Source organism: Mesocricetus auratus, unplaced genomic scaffold, assembly GCF_017639785.1.
Source record: "Mesocricetus auratus isolate SY011 unplaced genomic scaffold, BCM_Maur_2.0 Super-Scaffold_15014, whole genome shotgun sequence".
Taxonomy (NCBI): domain Eukaryota; kingdom Metazoa; phylum Chordata; class Mammalia; order Rodentia; family Cricetidae; genus Mesocricetus; species Mesocricetus auratus.
Window position 1 is genome coordinate 5,435,476 of NW_024429186.1, and position 22,285 is coordinate 5,457,760.

General features: G+C 39.5%; 1 protein-coding gene and 1 pseudogene across 1 annotated transcript; both read left to right on the forward strand.

Annotated features, from left to right (window-relative positions):
- The first annotated feature begins 689 nt into the window (after positions 1–689).
- On the forward strand, positions 690–1,114 carry LOC121139540 (annotated as a pseudogene).
- A 6,606-nt stretch (positions 1,115–7,720) lies between these two features.
- LOC101842596 (immunoglobulin epsilon heavy chain-like) lies at positions 7,721–18,561 on the forward strand. The gene is made up of 4 exons (XM_040743396.1): positions 7,721–7,766; positions 7,850–8,146; positions 17,848–17,958; positions 18,224–18,561. Exons 1-4 carry the CDS (start codon positions 7,721–7,723, stop codon positions 18,559–18,561), a joined length of 792 nt encoding a protein of 263 aa, XP_040599330.1.
- The last annotated feature ends 3,724 nt before the right edge of the window (positions 18,562–22,285 follow it).

Genomic DNA, 22,285 nt, shown 5'->3' on the forward strand with positions numbered 1-22,285 from the left:
GTGGTGGGGGTAATATATGAGACCATTTGCAGTGGTTCCAAGATCCAATTCTAATGCACAACCTGACTTAGTGGAGCCCATTCTATCTAGAGACATACCTTTCCCAGCCTAGACACAGGGATGTAGAGTGGTGGGAAGGTGCTTTGTCCCTACCTCAATGAGATGATGGGACAGACTTATTATACTTCTAAGGCCAGGATATACCCTCTCCAAGGGATAGATTTTAGAAAGGGGTAGTGGGGAGAATGCAGAGAGTGCATGGAATAGGAGGAGAAGAGGGAGGTGGAACTCAGATTGGATCACAAAAAATTTATTATTACAAAATAAAAAATATAATATGTAACATAATAAATTAGGTGGGAAAAAGGCCAAAAATGTAGCAGAATAATTTCATGGCCAGGGTGGGGTAGGGAGTGAAGGAGCTGACATGCCAAGATGTTTGGGTGATCCTTGTGGTCTCCGTGATCTCGTATTCCAGACTCACACTGTATGAAACCAGATGCAATGACAGCTATACCGTAATAATGAAAGAGAGTGGTATCCACCATCACAATTTATATAGTCTAGGCTGACTCCCCACATGCAAATGCACCTTCTTGCTCTATGTAAAATTTGTCTCCTGAACTGTGGGAGCTCATCTCTCTCTCACAGGAGGCTGACTTCTGAGAAAAGGGGGTGTAGTCTAGAAGATGAGACTGTTGGGATTACTGTACCTGGTGAAAGCACTTCGTGGTGAGTGTAACCATTTCATCCATGTGTCCATGAGAGGATTCATGGCAACATGTGATTGACAGAATTGACTCTTCTTGTCTGAAGGTGTCTTGTCCCAAATCCAGCTTCAGCAGTCAGGACCTGACCTGGTGAAGCCCTCACAGTCGCTGTCCCTTGCTTGCTCTTTTACTGGTGACTCTATCACCAGTGGTTATGACTGGAGCTGGATCAGGCAGTCCCCAAGGGAGAAGCTGAAGTGTATGGGACACATAAGTAGTGGTAGTAGCACCGACTACAATCCATCCCACAAGAGACACATCTCCAAGAAACAGTTCTTCCTGCAGCTGAACTCTGTACCACTGAGGACACAGACACATATTACACTGCAAGAGATGGACAGTGAGGGGACTTCAGTGTGAGCTCTGGCACAATCCTCCCTGCAGAGGTGGGACAGCAGGCTCACCAAGTCCAGGAACTCTAAGACTTCAGAGTAGCGAAAAGCATCTGATTTCCTCTGACTTTGCTTCCCACTCCCTAAGCACAGAGAACACAGTTCATCTTTTCTCTCTCTACTGCGGAATCCTAGGTTCCTGTAAAGTCACATTTGTTTGCATCTCACTATGAGTCTCTAGACAGCCTACAGCATAATATTTTTTGTGGTTGGGGTCATAGCCTATACTAGCTGAGCCATATCTCATACCTTAGAATCACACAATGAGTTTGGAAATTTGAATCTTGTTAAGACTACTTTGCAACACAATGTCCCATGCAATGATTCATTTGAAGTTGTTTCTTATACCCCATCTTGGGGAAAGTCTGAGTGACCATTGTGCACATGCCAGGAAATGTCATCTAAGGTCTCTGTTCTACCTCCCTTACATTGGCAACTGAGTTCCATATCTCAGTTTTCTGATTTTTACTGCTGTGTATTTGTTCCGATTGCCTGCATGTGAACACATTTATGCAGCTGAAGTTTGGAAAGCAGGAATGTTTAACTGTGAGTTACATAAGGAGCAATGGAAGAAGTCACGGTTGGTGTTGATTTACAGTTAAGGACAACAGGTTTCAGGAATCTGGAAAAGAAAAAGAAAATCTTATTTCCATATCTGAGTCTTATGTGGATGCTATTATAATGAATTCAGCTTAGTGTGGAGAAGTTTCGTGAAAAAACACACTATAGAATGTAACAGTACCTATATTGACACAAACACAGCTCACTGAACATCACAGTATGAAGGTGAAAACTGAGAAATTCAATGTCTTTTCACTAGCACAAGGGTGAGGTCAGCCATCATGGTTGTTAGAGACATGTGATGACCACTGTGAACCTGCAGGTTGAGCACATTAGGGACATCAAGAATCTGTGAATTAACTTCTCAATATTTCACAAGTTTACAGAAGAAAAAACATGCATGCATGAACAATATTTAATGAATGTGAAATGACCTATTTCTGCTTTGATTGTGTCAAAAAATTATTCACCAACCATATGAGCCCAGTTGATATAAACCTAGTAATCACCAGTTCTTACTCTCCAAGCCAGGGTTTCCTGATTATGGTCAGTCAGAATGGAATTTTAAACAGGCCAGGATGGAGGAGACACAGCAAGACTGAAGCTGTGATGAGTTTATTGCTAGCAATTTGGTAACAGTATAAAGAGTGTATGGACAGCAGGGAGCACAATGGAACCCCTATTCACTAGGATGGAAATCAGATGAGTACTGGAGGGAATTTCATAGTTTCTCCGGACTCTCTTTTGAAAGTCTATTAGCTGAACAACACCTGATACGCTTGATATGTGAAGTACACAATATTCACACACAGCAAAAATGCATTGTTAAATATTGCATACTCTAATTTTCTTGTTTTTTAAATATTAATTTTGGATTGTTGTAAAACATATATTCTGATGAGATTCTATGCCCAATTCTTCTCATATTTTCCATATTCCTACCAGAACACCACAGCCTTTCTTGTTCTGTAATGAAAGCAAATGAATATAAAAATAAAAAAGAATTTAGACAAAGGAAAAAGCCACCAGGAACACATACCTGCAACATGCTGAAAAAGAAAATATCAATATCTTATATATGAGAGGAGAGTGAAATTCTCCGAATTTAGGAGTTTTTGAAATTTCCCTTCACAATTTTCCTCACCACTATCAACATCTGTGATTTGTTAGGGAAATGACTAATTTCTCAGGTTGGTATTCTATATGCAAATTGAGAGTCTAGGCTCATGCTATACCCTCAGGGTCTGCACAAGTCTCAGGAATGGCTCCTTTCTTAGACAGAATGAGGATTTGGACTTCAGCATCCAGCTACCATACCCAGGTTTCCTCTACCTCCTTCTCCAGCTGGACTAGGTCCTTATCTAAGAAGTACACTGTTCATAAATATGCAAAACATGTGAGTCTATTGTGGTAAATACAGGGATGTCGACAATTCCAACAACATATTATCAGTGTCCTCTCCACAGTTACTGAGCACACACGTCCGCACCATGGATGGTGCTGGATCATCCTGTTCTTTGTGGCAGCAGCTAATGGTAATGGCTCCAAGTTACAGACCTGAGGAGGAGCCACACACTCAGGTGACAGTGGCATCTACTCTGCCTTTCTCTCCACAGGTGTTCACTCCCAGGTCCAGTTGCAGCAATCTGGGGCTGAGCTGGTGAAGCCGGGAGTCTCAGTGAAGCTGTCCTGCAAGACTTAAGGCTACACCTTCACTAGCTATATGTGGCCTGGATGAAACAGAAGCCAGGGAAGAGCCTGGAGTAGATTGGATGGAAATGGTGGTACTAGCTAAATTCATAAGTTCCAGAGCTAGGCCACACTGACTGCAGACAAATCCTCCAGCACAGTGTACATGGAGATTAGCAGCCTAATGTATGAGTATTCTGCAGTCTATTATTGTGCAAGAGACACAGTGTTGCAACCACTTCCTGAGTGTGTCAGAAACCATGAAGGAGAAGGAAGATGCCCTGGGAGTGAGATGGCAGAGAAGATCAGCCTAGGGACGTACTCAGAAATAATCATTCCTAGTTTCTATTTGTCTTCCTCATCATTGTGTCATTATCTATTATAAGTCTAACTTTCAAAATAATAACTTTGAATAAATTGACATGAATTGTGTCTAATATTATAATACATTGTATTTTGACAATATCTCCACAGTGACAACACCCATTGAAATTTTTTTCCTTAATAAAGCAATGCACCAAGGAAAACTGTGATACTGCACCATGACAAAAGTATGTCTGCATTCTGAAAGACTGGAAGTTTGGATACAGTAGTTTTGAATACAATATAGTATGATTTTTAACACTTATATCTTCAGAAATAAAATCTGATGAAAGTAAAAGTCCTCTCATAGTCTTAAGTGTTATGATTGTGTGTTTTTAATCTCAGAATGTGTCCTGTAGCAGAAGTTCCAGTCTCATAGAATTTAAGAGTCATTCATATCACAATGCAGTGTCACATAAGTGTAATTCTTGAAAGTTGGTTACAAGTATTATTGAATTATTTTTATAAAACTCACCTATCAGCTGGGCGGTGGTGGTGCACGCCTTTAATCCCAGCACTCGGGAGGCAGAGGCAGGCGGGCAGGCAGATCTCTGTGAGTTCGAGGCCGGACTGTACTAACAGCCTCCAAAACAATACAGAGAAACCCTGTCTCGTAAAACAAAAAAAAACCTCACCCATCAACCCTGTGTGTTTGTGTGTGTGTGTGTGTGTGTGTGTGTGCATAAAATTCCAGAATAACGTCCCATATGATATGGCTCATTCTATAAAGATGTTCACCTCATATCCAGAAAGGATCTACATTTTCTCTGCTAATAAATTACTCTTTTCCTTCAATTTCCTATTTTTTTACTTTGCAATTTTATGTAATTAATTTTAGTCACATTAACTCTCACTTTCCTTCTTTTTTCATCCTGCCTCTCTCTTGTGAAAGACATTCTTTTCCTCATTGTGCCTAACTCTGTGTCTCCTTTTATCTGCTACACATTGAACTTAATTAGCACTTCATGACTGTGTGTTGGTGGGATTGGTGTCAACATGCCACTGAGCTATACCAAGATATAGTATACATCCTGATAACTATACCACTGAGAAAACTGGTGCCCTATCTCCAAACAGCCATTATTGGCCAGTGATCTTTCAGAAGCCTCATGATTCTGCCTCTGTGTATAATAATGGAATATTCCTAGGTATCTATTAAAATAAGTTTATAATGTTAATTGGCAGAAATAAAAGTAAATATATTGATATGAACCTGAGGTTTGCAGACAAATATATACAGTCATAGCATCCATAAAAGAGGTCATTTGTGTCACCATTCATGGAAATAGAGACAATATTATTGTACTGAAACCCTAAAGCACCATTTCAACATTACTTATTGGAACACAAACACAACAAAAAATTGCTGTAGATTATGGTAAAGACAGAGATAACAGCTGCCACCCACACAGGTGATACCACAGCTTTGCTACCACCGAAGACACAGGCCTGCATTACACTGCAGCAGACACAATGAGCAGGTTTTCTGTGCTCAGAAACATCCTGAATCTGAGGAGGCTCATGACCAGCAGGGGGAGCTGCAGACCCAACTTTCACCAGGAAAGACAAATGTAGTAGGTAAAAGAAACATCTGGAGAGTGAGTGAGTCCTCTGAAACTCTGAATTTTCCTGTCCTAACCTCAAATAACTGCAGGGACCATGTAAGACACATGATGTAACTACTGTGAAAAGACTCCAAATTTAGTTGCGTAAAAAGGATTAAGTAATATTGCCCATATATGTTTTAGTCATCATGTGGCTTCCTTAATGGCAGAACAAGCATCCATTGGACATACATGTAAGAAGGCCACACGTTTTCTCACATGAGTTGTCAGACATCCATTCATCTTCATCACAGCCTTCAGCAGCAGCATCTGTAATTCCATCTGTAGCTTCTGTCCTCTGGGAGGAGTTTTCTCAGCTGGAATAGTTCAGTGTGACCTGGGATCTCCTTCCTTGATGTTCCAGGCAGTGTAGAGTCCATGAACCACTGCTGTAGAAGACCTGGTCCCAAGATGTGACACACACACTGCCCTGTGCAGCCCCCAGCTCAGGGGAAGAAGAAAGGGAGAAGGTGGGGATAATTACACAGTCTGTCCTTCACTGTATTTAGGATTTTATCTCTCATGTTTCTGTGATTATTTTTTTCTAAAAGGAAATGTTTTCAGTCAATTTGTTATTACCAAGTCTTGTATATGATTTTGTGACTTGGGAAAAGAGTTTAGAATAAAGTACATTAAATTCAGATAGCCTCCATTCACACTCAGTAGTCCTAAAAAAAATGAAGAGGTATCCTCATATCTGCACCACTCCACTGTTCTTCACATGTAAGTTCTGACAATGTTCCATATCATATCCTGATGCAAGGTTTGCCTAGATATGTTCACAGCACTCTGGATCTCAGATTGTACAAGCTTCATCACAGTCCTTCCTCTTGTTTACAGGATGAGCATCTTTCAGTCTGGTGTGATGTCAAAGGTGTATTACTGAACCTGTCCTTGTGTACAGATTCACTCACAGAAAATTTCATTACTAGCTAACAGTCAGCTCAAATGTTGGTTTTGTAGAATTTAAGCTTACTATGGAGACTCCTGGTGATTTCTTATATGGGATTCACTTTTTTTGTAGAGCCAGTTGTCTTTGGAAGTTTTCTGGTATACTAGTGAAATACTCCACCTATTTGTAAATAGATAGAACTGATTGGATTCATTGTGTCACTATTTAATGAATCAAAGAGGTCATGAAAAGGGACAGCAACTTATCGGAAGGTGACAAGAGGAACCGGTTGGGCATAGTGGGTACAGACATAATCAGGCTGTATTTTATACATGGAATTATATTTCAAAAAGAATAAAATTTAAAAATTTCATGCACATGTATTTCGTATACTATGTTGTTTTCTCCCATAATCTCTACCCTTCATTTTCTTTCCTAGCCTACTGTACCCTTTTTCTATTAGGCAAATTCACTTACACTGCATTATGTATTTCTATTCATAGTTGTATGTAAGCATGGAATATCTAAAGGCTTCTGACTTTAGTCTCATTCATTGTCTGATTTCTGATAAGGTATTAATACATTTATATCTAGCTGCATCCATTTTTCTATAAATGATGTTAAGATACATATTCCTTATGGATGAAAACCTTCTTTAGTTTTGTTTACATAAACCTGGATCATTCTTATTAGGTTAATTTTAAATAGCTTGCCTCACATGAGTGAAAAAACAGACTCTGGATATTCCCTATGTGGAAGGAAGTGGGGATAGGGTGGGAGGCTAGGGGGGAACCCAGGGGGGGTGCGGGAGGAGGGGAGGGAGAGGGTACTGGGATTCACGTGTGAAGCAAGCTATTGATAAACATGGCTCTTGATAAGAAGCTCTGTTGACCAATATGCAGTTTCCATAATTTACTCATTGTGATTTTGCTTCAATAATCAGTATTTTGCAAATATTTCTAAAGTGTATTTGCTTTAGTTTATTTGGGAGAGTTTTTAGTATATGATCTGTTGGAAAGTCACACATTAATTGCAAATATCTGAAAGGAGGTTGCATGTTTCAAAGTCAGCAGGTTTTAAATTTCTTATCATTGTCATCATCATCACAGTCATCATTTGTAAATCAATCTGATAATCTTGTTACATATTGGAGCCACTGAAATCTATGGAGACTTTAAGTCCTGATGTTACATCCTCACCATCTACAGAGAGCCCAGGGAAAGAGGATGCTATCCACATCCTCAATGAGGATTGGGACTTGGCTCTCAGCATCCTGCTGCCTGAACCAACTGTCCCCTACCTAATTCTTCAGCATCTTATCTAAGAAGTACTCTGCTCATGAATATGCAAATTACTTGAGCCTATGGTGGTAAATACAGAGAGGACCACACCAACAACAACATATGATCAGCGTCTTGTCCACAGTCACTGAGCACACTGACCCTCACCATGGGATGGACCTGGATCATTGTCTTCCTTTTATCAGTAACTACAGGTAAGGGTCATTCCAATTCCAAACCTGAAGAAGGAGCAGGGACTGAGGAGTCAAAGATACACACTCTGCCTTTTTCTCCATAGGTGTCCAGTCCCAGCTTCAGTTGCAGCAGTCTGGTGCTCAGCTGGTGAGGCCTGGAGCCTCAGTGAAGCTGTCATGCAAGGTTTCTGGCATCACCTTCACTGATTACTACTTTAATTGGGTGAAGCAGAAGCATGGACAGGGCCTGGAGTGGATTGGAGATATTGATCCAGAAGATGGTAGTACTAACTACAATCAGAAATTCCAGGGCAAGGCCACATTGACTGCAGACAAATCCTCCAGCACACTCTACATGGAGCTCAGCAGCCTGACATCTGAAGACTCTGCAGTCTATTACTGTGCAAGACACAGTGTTACAACCACATCCTGAGTGTATCAGAAACCCTGGATGAGCTGGAAGCTCTCGTGGGGCTGAGATGACAGAGAAGATCAGCCTGGGGACTTGCTCAGAAACAATCATTTCTAGTATCACTTTGTTTTCCTCATCCTTGTAGCTCCAATTGTTTTAAGTCTAATTTTTAAAATATTAACTTGAATAAATTTATATGAATTGTGTTTACCCCTATAATACATCGTATATAGACAATATCTCCATACTGACCACCTCCATTGATACATAATTTTTCCTTAAAAAAGCAATGCATAAAAGAAAACTGTTATACTGTCCATTGACAAAAATATGTCTGGATTCTGAAAAACTGGATGCTTGGATAGAGTAGTTTTGAATACAACATAGTATGATTTTCACCATTTAAATCTTCAGCAATAATGTCTGATGAAAGCAAATCTCCACTCATATTCTTAAGTGATCTCATTGTGCGTTTTTTATCTCAGTCTGTGTCCTCTAACAGAAGTTCCGGTCTCATAGAACATGAGAGATATTCATATCAAAATGCAGTGTCACATATGTGTAAATCTTGCAAGTTGATCAAAAATATTATTGAATTATTTTTCATAAAATTCATTTATCAACTGAATACTATGCATATAATTCCAGAATAAATTCACATGTGACATGACTCATTTTATATAGATGCTCACCTCATAACCAGAGAGGATCTGCACTTTTTGTCTGACAATAAACTACTGTTTTTCTTCAGTTTCCTATTTTTTGCAGTTTTATAAGTTCGTGTAATTAATTTTAGTTATATTCACTCTCACTCTCCTTCCTTTGTCATCCTTCCTCTCTCTTGAGAATGACATTTTTTCTTCAGTGTGTCCAGCTCTGTGTATTGTTTTATCTGTGACCACAGAATTTAATTGGCACTTCATGACTGAGTGTGGGTGGGAATGTTGTCAACATGCCACTGAGCTATACCAAGCTATAATATATATCCTGTTAACTATACCACTGAGAAAACTGGTGTCCTATTTCCTAACAGTCATTATTGGCCAATGATCTTTCATAATTCTCATGGCTATGCATCTGTTCATGATGATGGAATATTCTTTTGTAGATGTTAAAATATGGTTCTAACAGTAATGAAGAGAAATACAAGTAAATATACTGAAATAAACCTGAGATTTGCAGAGACATATATACAGCTAAAGCATCCATATATAAGTTTACTTGTGTCACCATTAATGGAAATACAGAGAATATTAGTGTACTGAAAGACAAAAGCACCACTTCACCATTCCTTATTGGGACACAAATGCAACAAAAACTGAGGTAGATATAGAGGTGTGGATTGTGGTAAAAGCAGAGATGAGACCTGATACCCACATAGGTGCTACCAAAGCTATGCTACCACTTAAGTCAGCTCTGTATTACACTGCAGCAGTCACAATGAGCAGGTATTTTGTGCTCAATCTGAGGATGCTCAGGACAAACACGGGGAGATATAAACCCAACTTTCACCAGGAAAGAAAATGTACTAAGTGTAAGAAACATCTTGAGATTGAGGGAGTTCACTGAGAGCCTAAGATTTCCTATTCTGACCTCAAATTGCTGCAGAAACCATATAATACACGTGATGTAGCTACTGTGACAAGACTCCAAATTCAGTTGAGTAAAAATTCATTGTTAAGTAATATTGCACATATATATTTTAGTGATTACATAGGAATCTAATTGGAAGGACAAGCATCCATTGGACATACATATAAGAAGGCCACACATTTTCAAACATGAGGTGTCAGACATCCAGTCATCATCATCACAGACTTTAGCATCAGCACCTGTGAGTCTATCTGTAACATCTTTCCATTGTCAGGATGGGTTTCCTCAGCTGGAATAGTTGTCTGTGACTTGAGATCTTAGGCCTTGATTTTCCTGTCAGTGTTTCGCTCATGTAGCTCTGCTGTAGGAGAGCTGGTTCCAAGGTGTGATACACTGCCCTGTGTAGCCTTCAGCTCAGGGAAAGGTGAGAGGAAGAAGCTTTGGATAATCATAGAATCTGTCCTTCACTGCAGTTAGGATTTCATCTCTCACTTTTATCTGCATATTTTTCCAAAAAGTAAGGTATTTAGTCATATTAGTTATACCTAGCCTACTATATGATATTTGCCACTTGGGAAGAATTTAGAAGAAAGTACATTAAATGAATACTCTCCCCATTCACAGTCAGTGTCCCTAAGTTACAGAAGGTGAGACATCCTCATAAGTACAGCACTCACTGTCCTTCACACATGAGTTCTGACAATGTTTCATATTATATCCTGATGTACACGCTACCTCCATCTGTTCACAGCTCTCTGGAAGTCAGCTGGGATTAGCTTCATCACAGTCTTTTCTCATGTTTAAAGGATGAGAGTCATTGTTCTGGTGTAATGTCCTGAGTGTATGCTCTGCACCTGTCCTGATGTTCAGACTCACTCCCATAACAATTCATTACTGTTTACAAACCTACTGCAGTGTTGGATTTGTAAGCGTTTTAGCTTACTATGGAGATTTCCAAGATTAATGTTCATTGCTACAAAGGGAATCACTTTGATTCCTTTCTTTCCATACCCATCTACTAATGACTGGATGACATTGCATCTTATGAGATTAGATCCTGGCTCTGGTAGCATACTTTATACATCACCTAAAGGAATGTCTGGATGCTGCCCTCCTCTGATAATATGTGGAATCTCCTTACTCACATCATCAACATATAATTTGTTTGCTTACACGAATCACGAAATAGTAAAACTGTTCACAATCATGGTGCTTGAGAATTTCTGAAGAATGGATTGGTAGTTCCATTTTGTCTAGCAGTTGTTCCCTTTGAAGTGCTTCTCCTCTCACATGGCACAGTGGTGCATAGAGGAGAGCCAGTCATTCCTACAGCACAGACTGGAAATACACTAAATAAACTCTTAATTTGTCTATGTCTCAGGCTTGGGATTTTCAAAGCCATAAAGCAGTTCAGTGAAAAGTTCTGAATGGATGAGTTAATCTGCTCCAATTTTACAGTAATGTCTTCTCATTTTGATCTCTCATTGGCAGGGTGATTAGCATCTACATTTATATAAAGTCTTGTAGGATTAACTTTATGTATTTACTTTTTGGACTACATAGTGCACACTTGTCTGAACTTCTTTAGGATGATGTTTCTCTGATTTATTTCTCAGCCACTTCATCATCTGTATATAATAGGGCCACTGATTTTTTTTAGTTAACCTTGTATCCTTCCACTTTATTGAAGGTATTTATCAGCTCTAGGAGTTCCCTTGAGGAGTTATTCGTGTCACTTACATCATCTGCAAATAGTGAAAGCTTGACTTCTTCTTTTCCTATTTGTATCCCTTGATCTCCTTTTGTTGTCTTATTGCTGTATAAAGTTAGGTAAATCATTGACAAGGAAATATAAGGTTACTATTGATGAGGGAAAAGTGACTATTTATTATGAGAAAGTACTTACAAGAGAAATTGGCAACCTAGTCTAGTCTCAGCAGGTTTCCAAGACCCGAGTAGATCCTGGAAAACAGAGAGCGTGTTTCTCTTCTCTGCCCTTTTTATTCCACACCTATGTACCTGTAGACACGCCCAAAATGGGTGTGGTCTGGGGCAGAGTTGCCTAGGTCTCTCTCTCCAAATCATAATCTTTGTAAGTTCATCAGTATTGACAACAACAAAGAAGAATATATGTTGTTTGAACATCTTTGAACAGTGAAGAAAATCCATGAGGTATGTGATCTATGAGTTCCAGCATCCTCTGTCCTGATGTGCCCACTTGCAAGATGCTTAGCATTTGAGATAAGTGAGTAAAAAAAGGTCTCTCTACGGTTTCTGTTTCCTGCTGTTATTTTCAAAGTCAACAGAAATAGAATGAAGTAAATAGATGAAGGTATTGAAAAGTGAATACACAAAAGTCAAAAATACTCAAGGCAGGAAACTAACAGATTATTAAAGTCAATATAACATCACTCTCTTCAGTGCAATTGCAGAGTTCATAATTGCCGTTCTGCAGATGGCATATACTAGTTCACCATACAAGAAGTCTACAATCTCTGTACTTTGTGAGGAAAATAATTGCAGTAGAACTCACATAGGAAGCATTCTCTGACCCCAATCACTGTGCATAATGAAGGTAGGAAAAACATCGAATCTTTGAGCTCTTCATGCATTCTCAATGAAAAAATGAAGGTTAATGACCCCACCACTGGATGGGTGACAGAGTCAGAAGCCTTCAATATAGAGTGAGGGTCTTTCTCACTTTTGCTGCATCCCACACCAGGTACCAGAAGTGTGTACTAGAGCCTGGTCTCACGTGTTACCCAGTCTCTGTGGGGAATAGACTTGAACTTCCTTGAGTCACACTTTGTACCTCATCACAGCCTGGCTCTCCCTAAGACCCAAAATTTAAGTCCTCCATCAGAATCAGCTCTTGGTGAGGGAATGCAAATCTTTCAGGCTCCTCCCAAGCATATGTTGAAAAACCAAAGCTGGATCTGGGTTCTCACTGGTGTGCAGCCATGGCACTGTTTGCTTCCTCATTCCTTCTGCTGATTGTGACTGCATGTGAATGCCATGGATTTCTACTGGATGAACTGTGTTAGAGACTAACACAGTTAAGTTTCTATGTCTCTGTGTCGGTTTATCCTCCTGTACAGCATACTATCAAGGTATGCAGTCCAGGTTCTCCCACCCCTCTGCCACCTGGCCTACAGTCCCGACTCCTCCAGCCACAGACTTTTGTCCTTGGGACATATCCTGCCAATACCAAGCTCCCTGCTTCAAAGCAATAGCCTCTCTCACCTAACACCCCCCTGCTCTGTCAAGCTTCCTGCTTCAATGACTATAATAATCCTTGTGAGAAAATAAAAAATTGCAGCTTGATCAGAAAGCGTGTTTTGTTGTCTGTTATTGTATCTCTTGTCCCTTACAATCCAGGGTCCTGTGGGCTCAAACTGCCTTGTGCCCTGCTGGTCAGGGCAGAACAGAGACAAGCAAGGCTTCTAGGTAACAGAATTTTTCTCAGGTGTTCTCTCTTTTGCTAGACACATGACTTCTACAACAAGAGCTTGGCCAGGTTTCTGTGCTTTCTAAGGATCCCCATGGTATTTTAACAATCCCAAACAGCAGGTATCAGCTTGTAGAGAACAACGTCCAAAATCTCAAATATTGCTTTAAAGTTTGTTTGTATTTAACTGGGGCTGATTAAAAATGGATAAAGATCACAACTAATCTCTTTCTAAAGGGAAAAAGGGAATATGATATAAAATTGAACACTTTACATTGGTATGGATTTTGGCTTACTGATAGAAATTTAAGATCAATTTTGTTATATGTATATTTATTCTCTTGTTTAGGTATTGTATTTATATAGCTCATTTAAAAATGAAATGTATTCAGGACTATAGCTCTATAATAGAGCTTGAGGTCAGGGATGGTGATGCCTCCGGGCATTGCCTTGTTGAACAGGGTTGTTTTGGCTATCCTGGGTCTTTTGTTTTTCCATACAAAATTGATTATTGTTCTTTCAAGGTCTGTGAAGAATTGTGCTGGGATTTTAATGGGGATTGCATTGAATCTGTAGATTGCTTTTGGCAGGATTGCCATTTTTACTACATTGATCCTACCTATCCAAGAGCATGGGAGATGTTTCCATTTTCTGAGGGCTTCTTTAATTTCTTTCTTTAAAGATTCAAAGTTCGTGTGATACAGGTCTTTTACTTGTTTGGTTAGCGTTACCCCAAGGTATTTTTGGCACAAAAATAGACAGGTAGACCAATGGAATTGAATTGAAAACCCGGATATTAACCCACACACATATGAACATCTGATCTTTGACAAAGAAGCTAAAAATATACAATGGAATAAAGAAAGCATCTTCAACAAATGGTGCTGGCATAACTGGAGGCTGGCATGTAGAAGAATGCGGATCGATCCATGTTTATCACCATGCACAAAACTTAAGTCCAAATGGATCAAAGACCTCAACATAAATCCAGCCACACTGACCTCTTAGAAGAGAAAGTGGGTGGTACCCTTGGACGAATTGGTACAGGAGACGACTTCCTGAACATAACACCACTAGCACAGACAGTGAGATCAACAATTAATGAATGGGACCTACTGAAACTGAGAAGCTTCTGTAAGGCAAAGGACACAGCAAGACAAAACGGCAGCCCACAGAATGGGAAAAATATTTACTAATCCCACATCTGATAGAGGGTTGATCTCCAAAATTTACAAAGAACTCAAGAAGCGAGTCTCCAAAACATCAAAGGGCCCAATTAAAACGTGGGCTGCAAAACTAAATAGAGAGTTTTCAATAGAAGAGTTTAAAATGGCTGAGAGGCACTTGAGAAAGTGCTCAACATCCTTAGCCATCCGGGAAATGCAAATCAAAACAACTCTGAGATACCATCTCACTCCTGTCAAAATGGCTAAAATCAAAAACACCAAAGACAATTTATGCTGGAGAGGATGTGGTGAAAGGGGGACCCTCCTCCATTGCTGGTGGGAGTGCCAACTGGTTCAGCCACTTTGGAAATCAGTATGGAGGTTCTTCAGAAAAATGGGAATAAACCTACCACAAGACTCAGCAACTCCACTCTTAGGCATATATCCAAAAGATGCCCATTCATACAACAAAGATGTCTGTTCCACTATGTTCATAGCAGCATTATTTGTAATAGCCAGAACTTGGAAGCAACCTAGATGTCCCTCAACTGAAGAGTGGATAGAGAAAATGTGGTACATTTACACAATGGAGTACTATTCAGCAGAAAAGAAACAATGGAATCCTGAGATTCGGAGGCAAATGGATGACACTAGAAGAAACCATCCTGAGTGAGGCAACTCAGGCACAAAAAGAGAAACATGGCATGTACTCTCTCATATATGGATTTTAGACATAGATCTGGGAAGTGCCAGCCTACAATCCCATGGCCAGAGAGTCTGGGAAACAGAAACTTCATTTAGTGGCTGATCGAAGAAGAGGCAGACTCCCTCGGTTAAGTACTGAGCTGAACTCAAGAAAGCCAGTATCAGAGAGGGAGGACTGATGACCAAAGGGATTAAGACTGGGCTGGTTTAACCCCCCAGAAACAGCTGAACTGACAAAGGTTAACTCTTGAATCCCAGGCATCAGCCTGGGAATCCAGCATGGGACTGATAAAGACCCCCTGAATGTGGGTGTCAGTGAGGAGGCCTAGGTAATCTCTTGAGCCTTGGGCAGCCGATCAGTACCCATCCCAAGTATACACACGGACTTTGGACTCCCATCCAACAATGTGAGGTGCACTCTCACCCTGAACTCTTGGGGAAGGGTCTAGGCCCTGCCCTATATGAAATGACAGACTATGGACACCCCCATGGAGGGCCTCACCCTCCCTGGGGAAATGAGGGGATAACGGGGGGGGGTTGGGGGAGGGCACCAGAGGAAGGGAGGGAAAGGGAGAGGGACCTGTAACTGACTTGAGAAGCAACCTTGCTTCTTATCTAAATTTAAACTGAGAAATAAATAAAAAAATGAAATGTATAATTAAGTACAGAATATTTATAGATATCTATAATAGTCAAAACTTATAGTTAGATTAGTTAGGTTTTCTAGATATATAGAGATATGTTTCATATCGATAGACATTCTTCAAACCTCTCAAAGAACTTCAGAATATGGTATTTAAAATGGTTTAGGTTTTTCATGACAGTGAAACACAAAGGCTTCTGATATCACCAGTTACTTCAGAGAGGAAGATGGACATCGAATAAACTCGTTTTGGAGTTTGCCTTTGATTTGACTGAAATAGCCATTTGGGCAAGGAAGTGCTCTTTTCTGGGCTGTTTGAAACTGGGTATGAAGGACACAAAGGAGAGTGACTGCAGAAACAAGATGGGAAATTGCTACAGGTTTCCTGCTTCATGGAAGAGATTGCCAGGCATCCTACAGGTCACAGAGTAAAATGACTCACAATACAGGCAGACATTGAAAAATTTCCTGTTTCACTTATAATTCTGTAAGACACACTATGGCCTATGAGCTGAAGATGGATACCCCAACATGACACAACTTCAGGTGACTGTCCAGGTATTCAGATGTCCCTGTCAATTATAGCGCCTATACACTATCCTTCTGTGGTGTTTGATGGAGTTGAAGACAGATAGCTATGGTTATATTTTTCCTTAGTTATGATAAAAATAAGTTACATATAAGGCTTTAGATTCAAAGATAGGATAGATGATAGAATATTTTCTATAACTTTTGCCAAATGTTAATAGACCAAATTTTGTAATTATGCTTATTGCTTAATAACTGTTTTGATACATGTAATTTGACAATGTTAAAGATAAAACTTTTTTTATTTACACAGAAACGATGAAACATTGAGAGATGCCATTCTGTAAATATGTTTATCGTACTGATTGATGAATAAAAGCATTGTCAGTGAGAACTGAATTTTAATCAGGCCAGGATGGAGGGCACACAGCAAGACTGATGCTGTGACAAGTTTGTTGTCAACAATCAGACCACTGTACACTTGTCAGAAGTAGAATAAAATTGTAGTTGCTAGGATTAATCACATGATAGTTGCCAAGATACACATTTGTTTGCATGTTATACAGGGTAGGGTATGAAAATTTATATTTAAGATAATTTGTCATATGAAGCTTCTACATGCTTCATAGATTTCCAGGGAAATAGAGAAACAGATGTGACTTGAAGCTCACTGACAGAGAGAGAGATGCAGTTTCTCACGGCCCAGTACCCTGAACACCCCTGATATGTGTCTTTCAAAGCAAAATAAACCAGATCAGTTCCATGATTATTTGTAAAACATGATGCTCTAGTCAGAACAAGATGCTCATTTTTAAATAGACTCATTGATTTTGCATGCTGTGATTCTTTCTGGTTATTCTAATACCACTGGGTAGTACTGGAACTGCCCCCTTGGGGGTAGAATCTGCCCCCAAGGATTGATTCCAAGCAATACTGGTAACAATAGAGGGACTACTTAAAATCAATGTCTGAAACATATGTTTAGTATCTCCAGGATATCAACAACTATTTTTTCTCTGAAGCTTAGCTGTGTGAGGACTGAAGTAGCATGAATGAGTGAGTCCTCAAGCTACACAGTGAATCTGGAGTGTAAACCAAGACAAACAGATTGCAGAGGCACTAAGTACCAGTGGGGGTCACAATGGAGCTAAAAATCAGCAGGAAAGAAATGAGAGAAGAAAAGGGGAACCCATATCCTCCATGTACTCCTTTTAAACAGTCGTTCTAGTTGTTATCTGAAGTCTCCAATTTTCAAACGATAAATTTTTTTGGCAAATATTGTACATATTTCTATTTTCTGGTCTGTTAAGACTTATCTATCTTTAATGTTGAAAATCTTTTTAAATAATATTTTCAGATCACATTTTCACTGACAAACTCTCCTTGGTCCTTCCTACCTCCTTACCATTCAACGCACAGCTGCAATCTTATGGAAAGGCAAATATTATTTCCTTGTGTATGAAAGTAGATTTTGAGTCCTTCTGACTTAGGAGCTTTTGAAATATCTACACAAAATAATTAACAGCACCTGTCACCAAGAGGACCAAATTTCTCAGGTTGGGATTCTATTTGTAAATTGAGATGTTAGCCTCATGTTTTATCCATAGGGTCTGCACAGGCCTCAGGAATGACTGACTACTTCCTCAGAAAGGATAAGGAATTAGAACTCAGCATCCTGCTGCTGGACACTCTACCTCCTCCTTCTCTAGCTGGACTAGGTATTTTTCTAAGAAGTAGCCTGCCCATGAATATGTAAATCACATGAATCTATGGTGGTAAATACAGGGAGGTCCACACAAACATCACCATATGATCACTGTCCTCTCCACAGTCACTCACCACACAGGTCCTGACCATGGGAAGGAGCTGGATCATCCTCTTCCTGGTGACAGCAGCTACTGGTAAGGGGCTTCAAGTTCCATACTTGAGGAGGGGCCATACACTCATGTGACAGTGACATTCACTTTGCCTTTCTCTCCACAGGTGTGCACTCCCAGGTCCAGCTGCAACAGTCTGGGCCTGAACTGGGGAGGCCTGGAGCCTCAATGAAGTTGTCCTGCCAGGCTTCAGGCTACACCTTCACGGATTACTACTCCATTACCTGGGTGAAGGAGAAGCCTGAACAGGGCATGGAGTGGATTGGAAAGATATTTCCTAGAGATGGTGACACTATCTACAATGAGAAGTTCCAGGACAAGGCCACACTAACTGCAGACACATCCTCCAGCACAGCCTACATGGAGCTCAGCAGCCTGACATCTGAGGACTCTGCAGTCTATTACTGTGCAAGACAAGAACACAGTGTTTCAACCACATCCTGAGTGTGCCAGAAACCCCGGAGGAGCAGGAAGCTGCCCTGTGACTAAGATGACAGAGAAGATCAGCATGGATACTTACTCAGAAATTAAGATTCTGAGTATCCGTTGCTCTTTTTCCTCCTCAGAGTCCTACAGTGTCTTGGCCATATTTTCAGAAGGACCAGTGGGGATAAAGTGGTGATGATTCAGGATGCTCCTACAGTACATCATACAGTGACCAGCTCATTACAAGGGAACACTACCACTGACATGATTTTGCTTTTATAGAACTGAAAGTACAAACTGTGGCAATAAATTATAGATATCTCTTAAGTAGAAAATGTTTTTTTCTGCTGTGCAAATGCAAAAAATGCAGAGTTGATCATTCCCTGTAGTGAGAATATTTTAAGATCAAAGCAAGAATGCTGTTGTGTTATTTTGTCCACAGAAAGCACTGTCCTTTCATTCTGATGTGAGTTGAGGTAAATTCAAATTGGAGTAGATACAGGAAGAAAAAAAGATAAGGAACGGTGCCCTCAGGGCCTAGATCAAGGTACTGTTTACATTGACCTAATAAGTCTAAATTTCCCTTTTTTTCAGAACCTCTCAACCACCCGGGTAGATGACGGAGGAAGTTCTGGGAGATGTCCAGGATCCGTTTTCTTTTGATGAGAGGTATTTGCAAAATTCACATCCTCAACAATGGATCTTCACTCTACCCTTCCCTAACAATGAAGGCTCCCAAAATATCACACTAATACAGTAAATGTTTCCAACTCTCGGCACCAAATGAGTAGATATAATTCATTAGTGATTCTTCTCACAAGGTTCTGAAATGTATAGATCAAAACACATTCACAATAAATTCAGACTCAGCCGTAATCCTACTACATCACATCAAGGAATGAAATCAAAGAATTCCTCTTGGTGTCCTTTAACCAAGAGAAAGCCCAAATTTGAGTTCTCTGAATCGTTCACCCCGTGTCTTCTTTCATTCTTGTATCGCTCTTATATGAGTCTAAATCTCTTGCCCCAACTCCATTTCCATTTCTCTTCCTACATACTCTCTCTCTCCCTCTCTCTCTCTCTCTCTCTCTCTCTCTCTCTCTCTCTCTCTCTCTCTCTCTCTCTCTCTCTCTCTCTCCTTCTCTCAGTCTCCTTTCTGTGCTACAAACATCACTCCATCAATACCTCACTGCTTTCTTCAACTATTCTGGGTATTCATTATATAAGATATATTTAAATGGATATTTTGTGTTTACATCAAATGAATGCCACAACACATAAACACACATATGTAATAGATACTCTTGATTCAGGATCGTGGAAGAGCACATAACTTAAGTTTATAACTGTGCAGTGTCTGAAGTAAAGTGGAATGTTGCATTGTTCTCTTAAAGGTAAGTTAAAGAAACAGGCCAAATATATAATATTATAGCATTCCTAATTCTTAAGTGGCCTCAAGGCATATTATTCATTTGGTCTGGGATGTCCAGCAAAGACATTAGCCCTTGAGAATGTAGGAGATATTTTTATGCATTTCCATGCCAGCATAATTTCTGTAAATTGATTTAAACTGGTATTAATTGAGTTTTCACAAAACTGACATAATACCTCTTAGCATGTCCATGCTAAATGAAGATAAGTTCTGACACTATGCATTATTTTCTAGTCTCTTATTTTGTGCATTCCTGTTCTCAGTTCCCTGTCCTACACTAAAGCCTTTACAGATATGGAACTACATGAATAAACCATCACTACTCACAGTCTGTTCATGGTATCACATTCTATAGAGTAATTTTTTTCGCATAAATGTTGTGGTACTTGGAAATCTCAATGTTTTGATGTCAGTGACATGTCCCTTTGGCTCAGAAAATTTACTTTAGGTGTTTCTTTAGCAGACATCCCTTCCCTATGACAAATATGGATTTTATATGCTTAATATGAATGTAATCCTATGGGAATGTGTTGTGGCAAGCCTGAGTACCCTAGGCCATTTCCGTTAAAAAATACAAACCTATATTAAATTTTAAATAATATTTGAAATATCAGTGACTTTATGATAAACCCTCCTGCCTCCTTCATCTGTAAGGCAGGGGTTGACCAGAAGGCGGGGAAATCTTCTGCTTCAGACTTCTGCATTGAAAGTCACTATCAAATGTACTGGAGGGCATTTGTCAAGAAGATCTAAGACCTAGGTTCAAGTACTTGTCTTATCCCTGAAGGCAATGTGATATTCAGACACTATCTCCTGTGCCAGGTAAAGTTGACATAAAGTTCCTGTCCTCGAAAGCCCTACATTCCTTTGCTCTCCTCTTTCTTATGTGCATAATGTCTACAGCACCATGGACTCTTTCAAATATTAGCCATAGAAGGGAAAGAGTGATTCCTTACCGATTATATTGGGGAAATTCTCAAAAGTAACTTAAGACAGATATGAATGCTTGCTACTTGTTGATTTTGAACTGGGTGGGCACATGATAGTTCACACGGATCACCTCAGAGGGAGAGGTGTGATTTTCTCAAGGAGAGATAAATTTCTGTATTACAAAAACTTCCTTATTATTTCTGGTATGGTTTATCACAATAACACAAGTTTGCTAGGACAATCTTCCCACCCTAATAGGAATTGCTGATAGACTTCACAGCTATTTATAAACATTTCATAGAAACCCAACAAGGAGTGAGAAACGTAAAATGATGACTATGATCCATCACCATAAACACAGGGACACAGTTTGTCACTTTATATTGTGAGTGTCAAATGATATCAATTCCATAAGATAAATAGCATTACTAAATATTTGCTGCCATGAGACAGCAAAAGCAAAAGGCAAAATAAATTAATTCTGCATAGACTGGGGACCAGGTGCAGAGGGGCCAGCAAGTTTGTTTCCTGACTCTACAGAGGGACTGTTCCTCTCAGTTAACCACATACAAGTCCCATGAGCCCATATGCTGTAGCAGTTAGAATGCTGGCCTTGAAGGATACAAGATCTGACAAAGATGAATACTACTAGGTCCTAAAATATATGTGCCTTACCTGGGAAGCTACACAGCAGAAATGACATAATTCCAAGGCAATGTCAGCCACCATGAAGACAGAATAGCTCACAGTAGAATGAATTAATCAATGGAAACCTAGCATTTGACTGTTTTTTTTCACATGAAGAGGCAGTGTCAAGGTTCTTCCTGCTAACCTTAATCTACAAATTACGAGTGTCACTATGGTGTGAAACGTTTTGAAAATATTTGTGGGATTTATTTCATGTGTATCACATTAAACTTCAATGGTTTTCTCTGTAATTTGTTCATATGAACTGTAAATATGTGAGAATAGGTTAATTATTCATCCACAGTCACTACATTGACTTCTATCTGTGTTTTTATTACTAGTGGTATATGCTTTATGAAATTTACTGCAACTTTCATTGCAACAGTATATATTATATAGGATATTGTATATATTTGTAATATTATATTTGGTTGGACTGTCTGCTTAATGAGTGTGAAGAAATCATTTTATGTCTTTTAAATAGTTTGAGGTTGACTTTATATCTTTCATATATCATTAAAGCTACAACTGTTTGTTCCTTAGTACCATTTGCATAGTGTACCTTTTTCCAACCTTTAACCTAAGATAGTGTGTGCCATGATGGTGATGCCTGTTTCTTAGGGCAACAAGAAGAATGGTCCCATTTTCTAATATAGTCCTCTACTTTGAAATATTTTATTATGATATGATGAC

Coding starts and splice junctions, on each gene's coding strand:
- LOC101842596 (XM_040743396.1), top strand. CDS start 7,721: ATGGGATGGACCTGGATCATTGTCTTCCTTTTATCAGTAACTACAG. Junction 7,767..7,849: donor CCTTTTATCAGTAACTACAG/GTAAGGGTCATT, acceptor TTTTCTCCATAG/GTGTCCAGTCCCAGCTTCAG. Junction 8,147..17,847: donor AGACTCTGCAGTCTATTACT/GTGCAAGACACA, acceptor TTTTATCCATAG/GGTCTGCACAGGCCTCAGGA.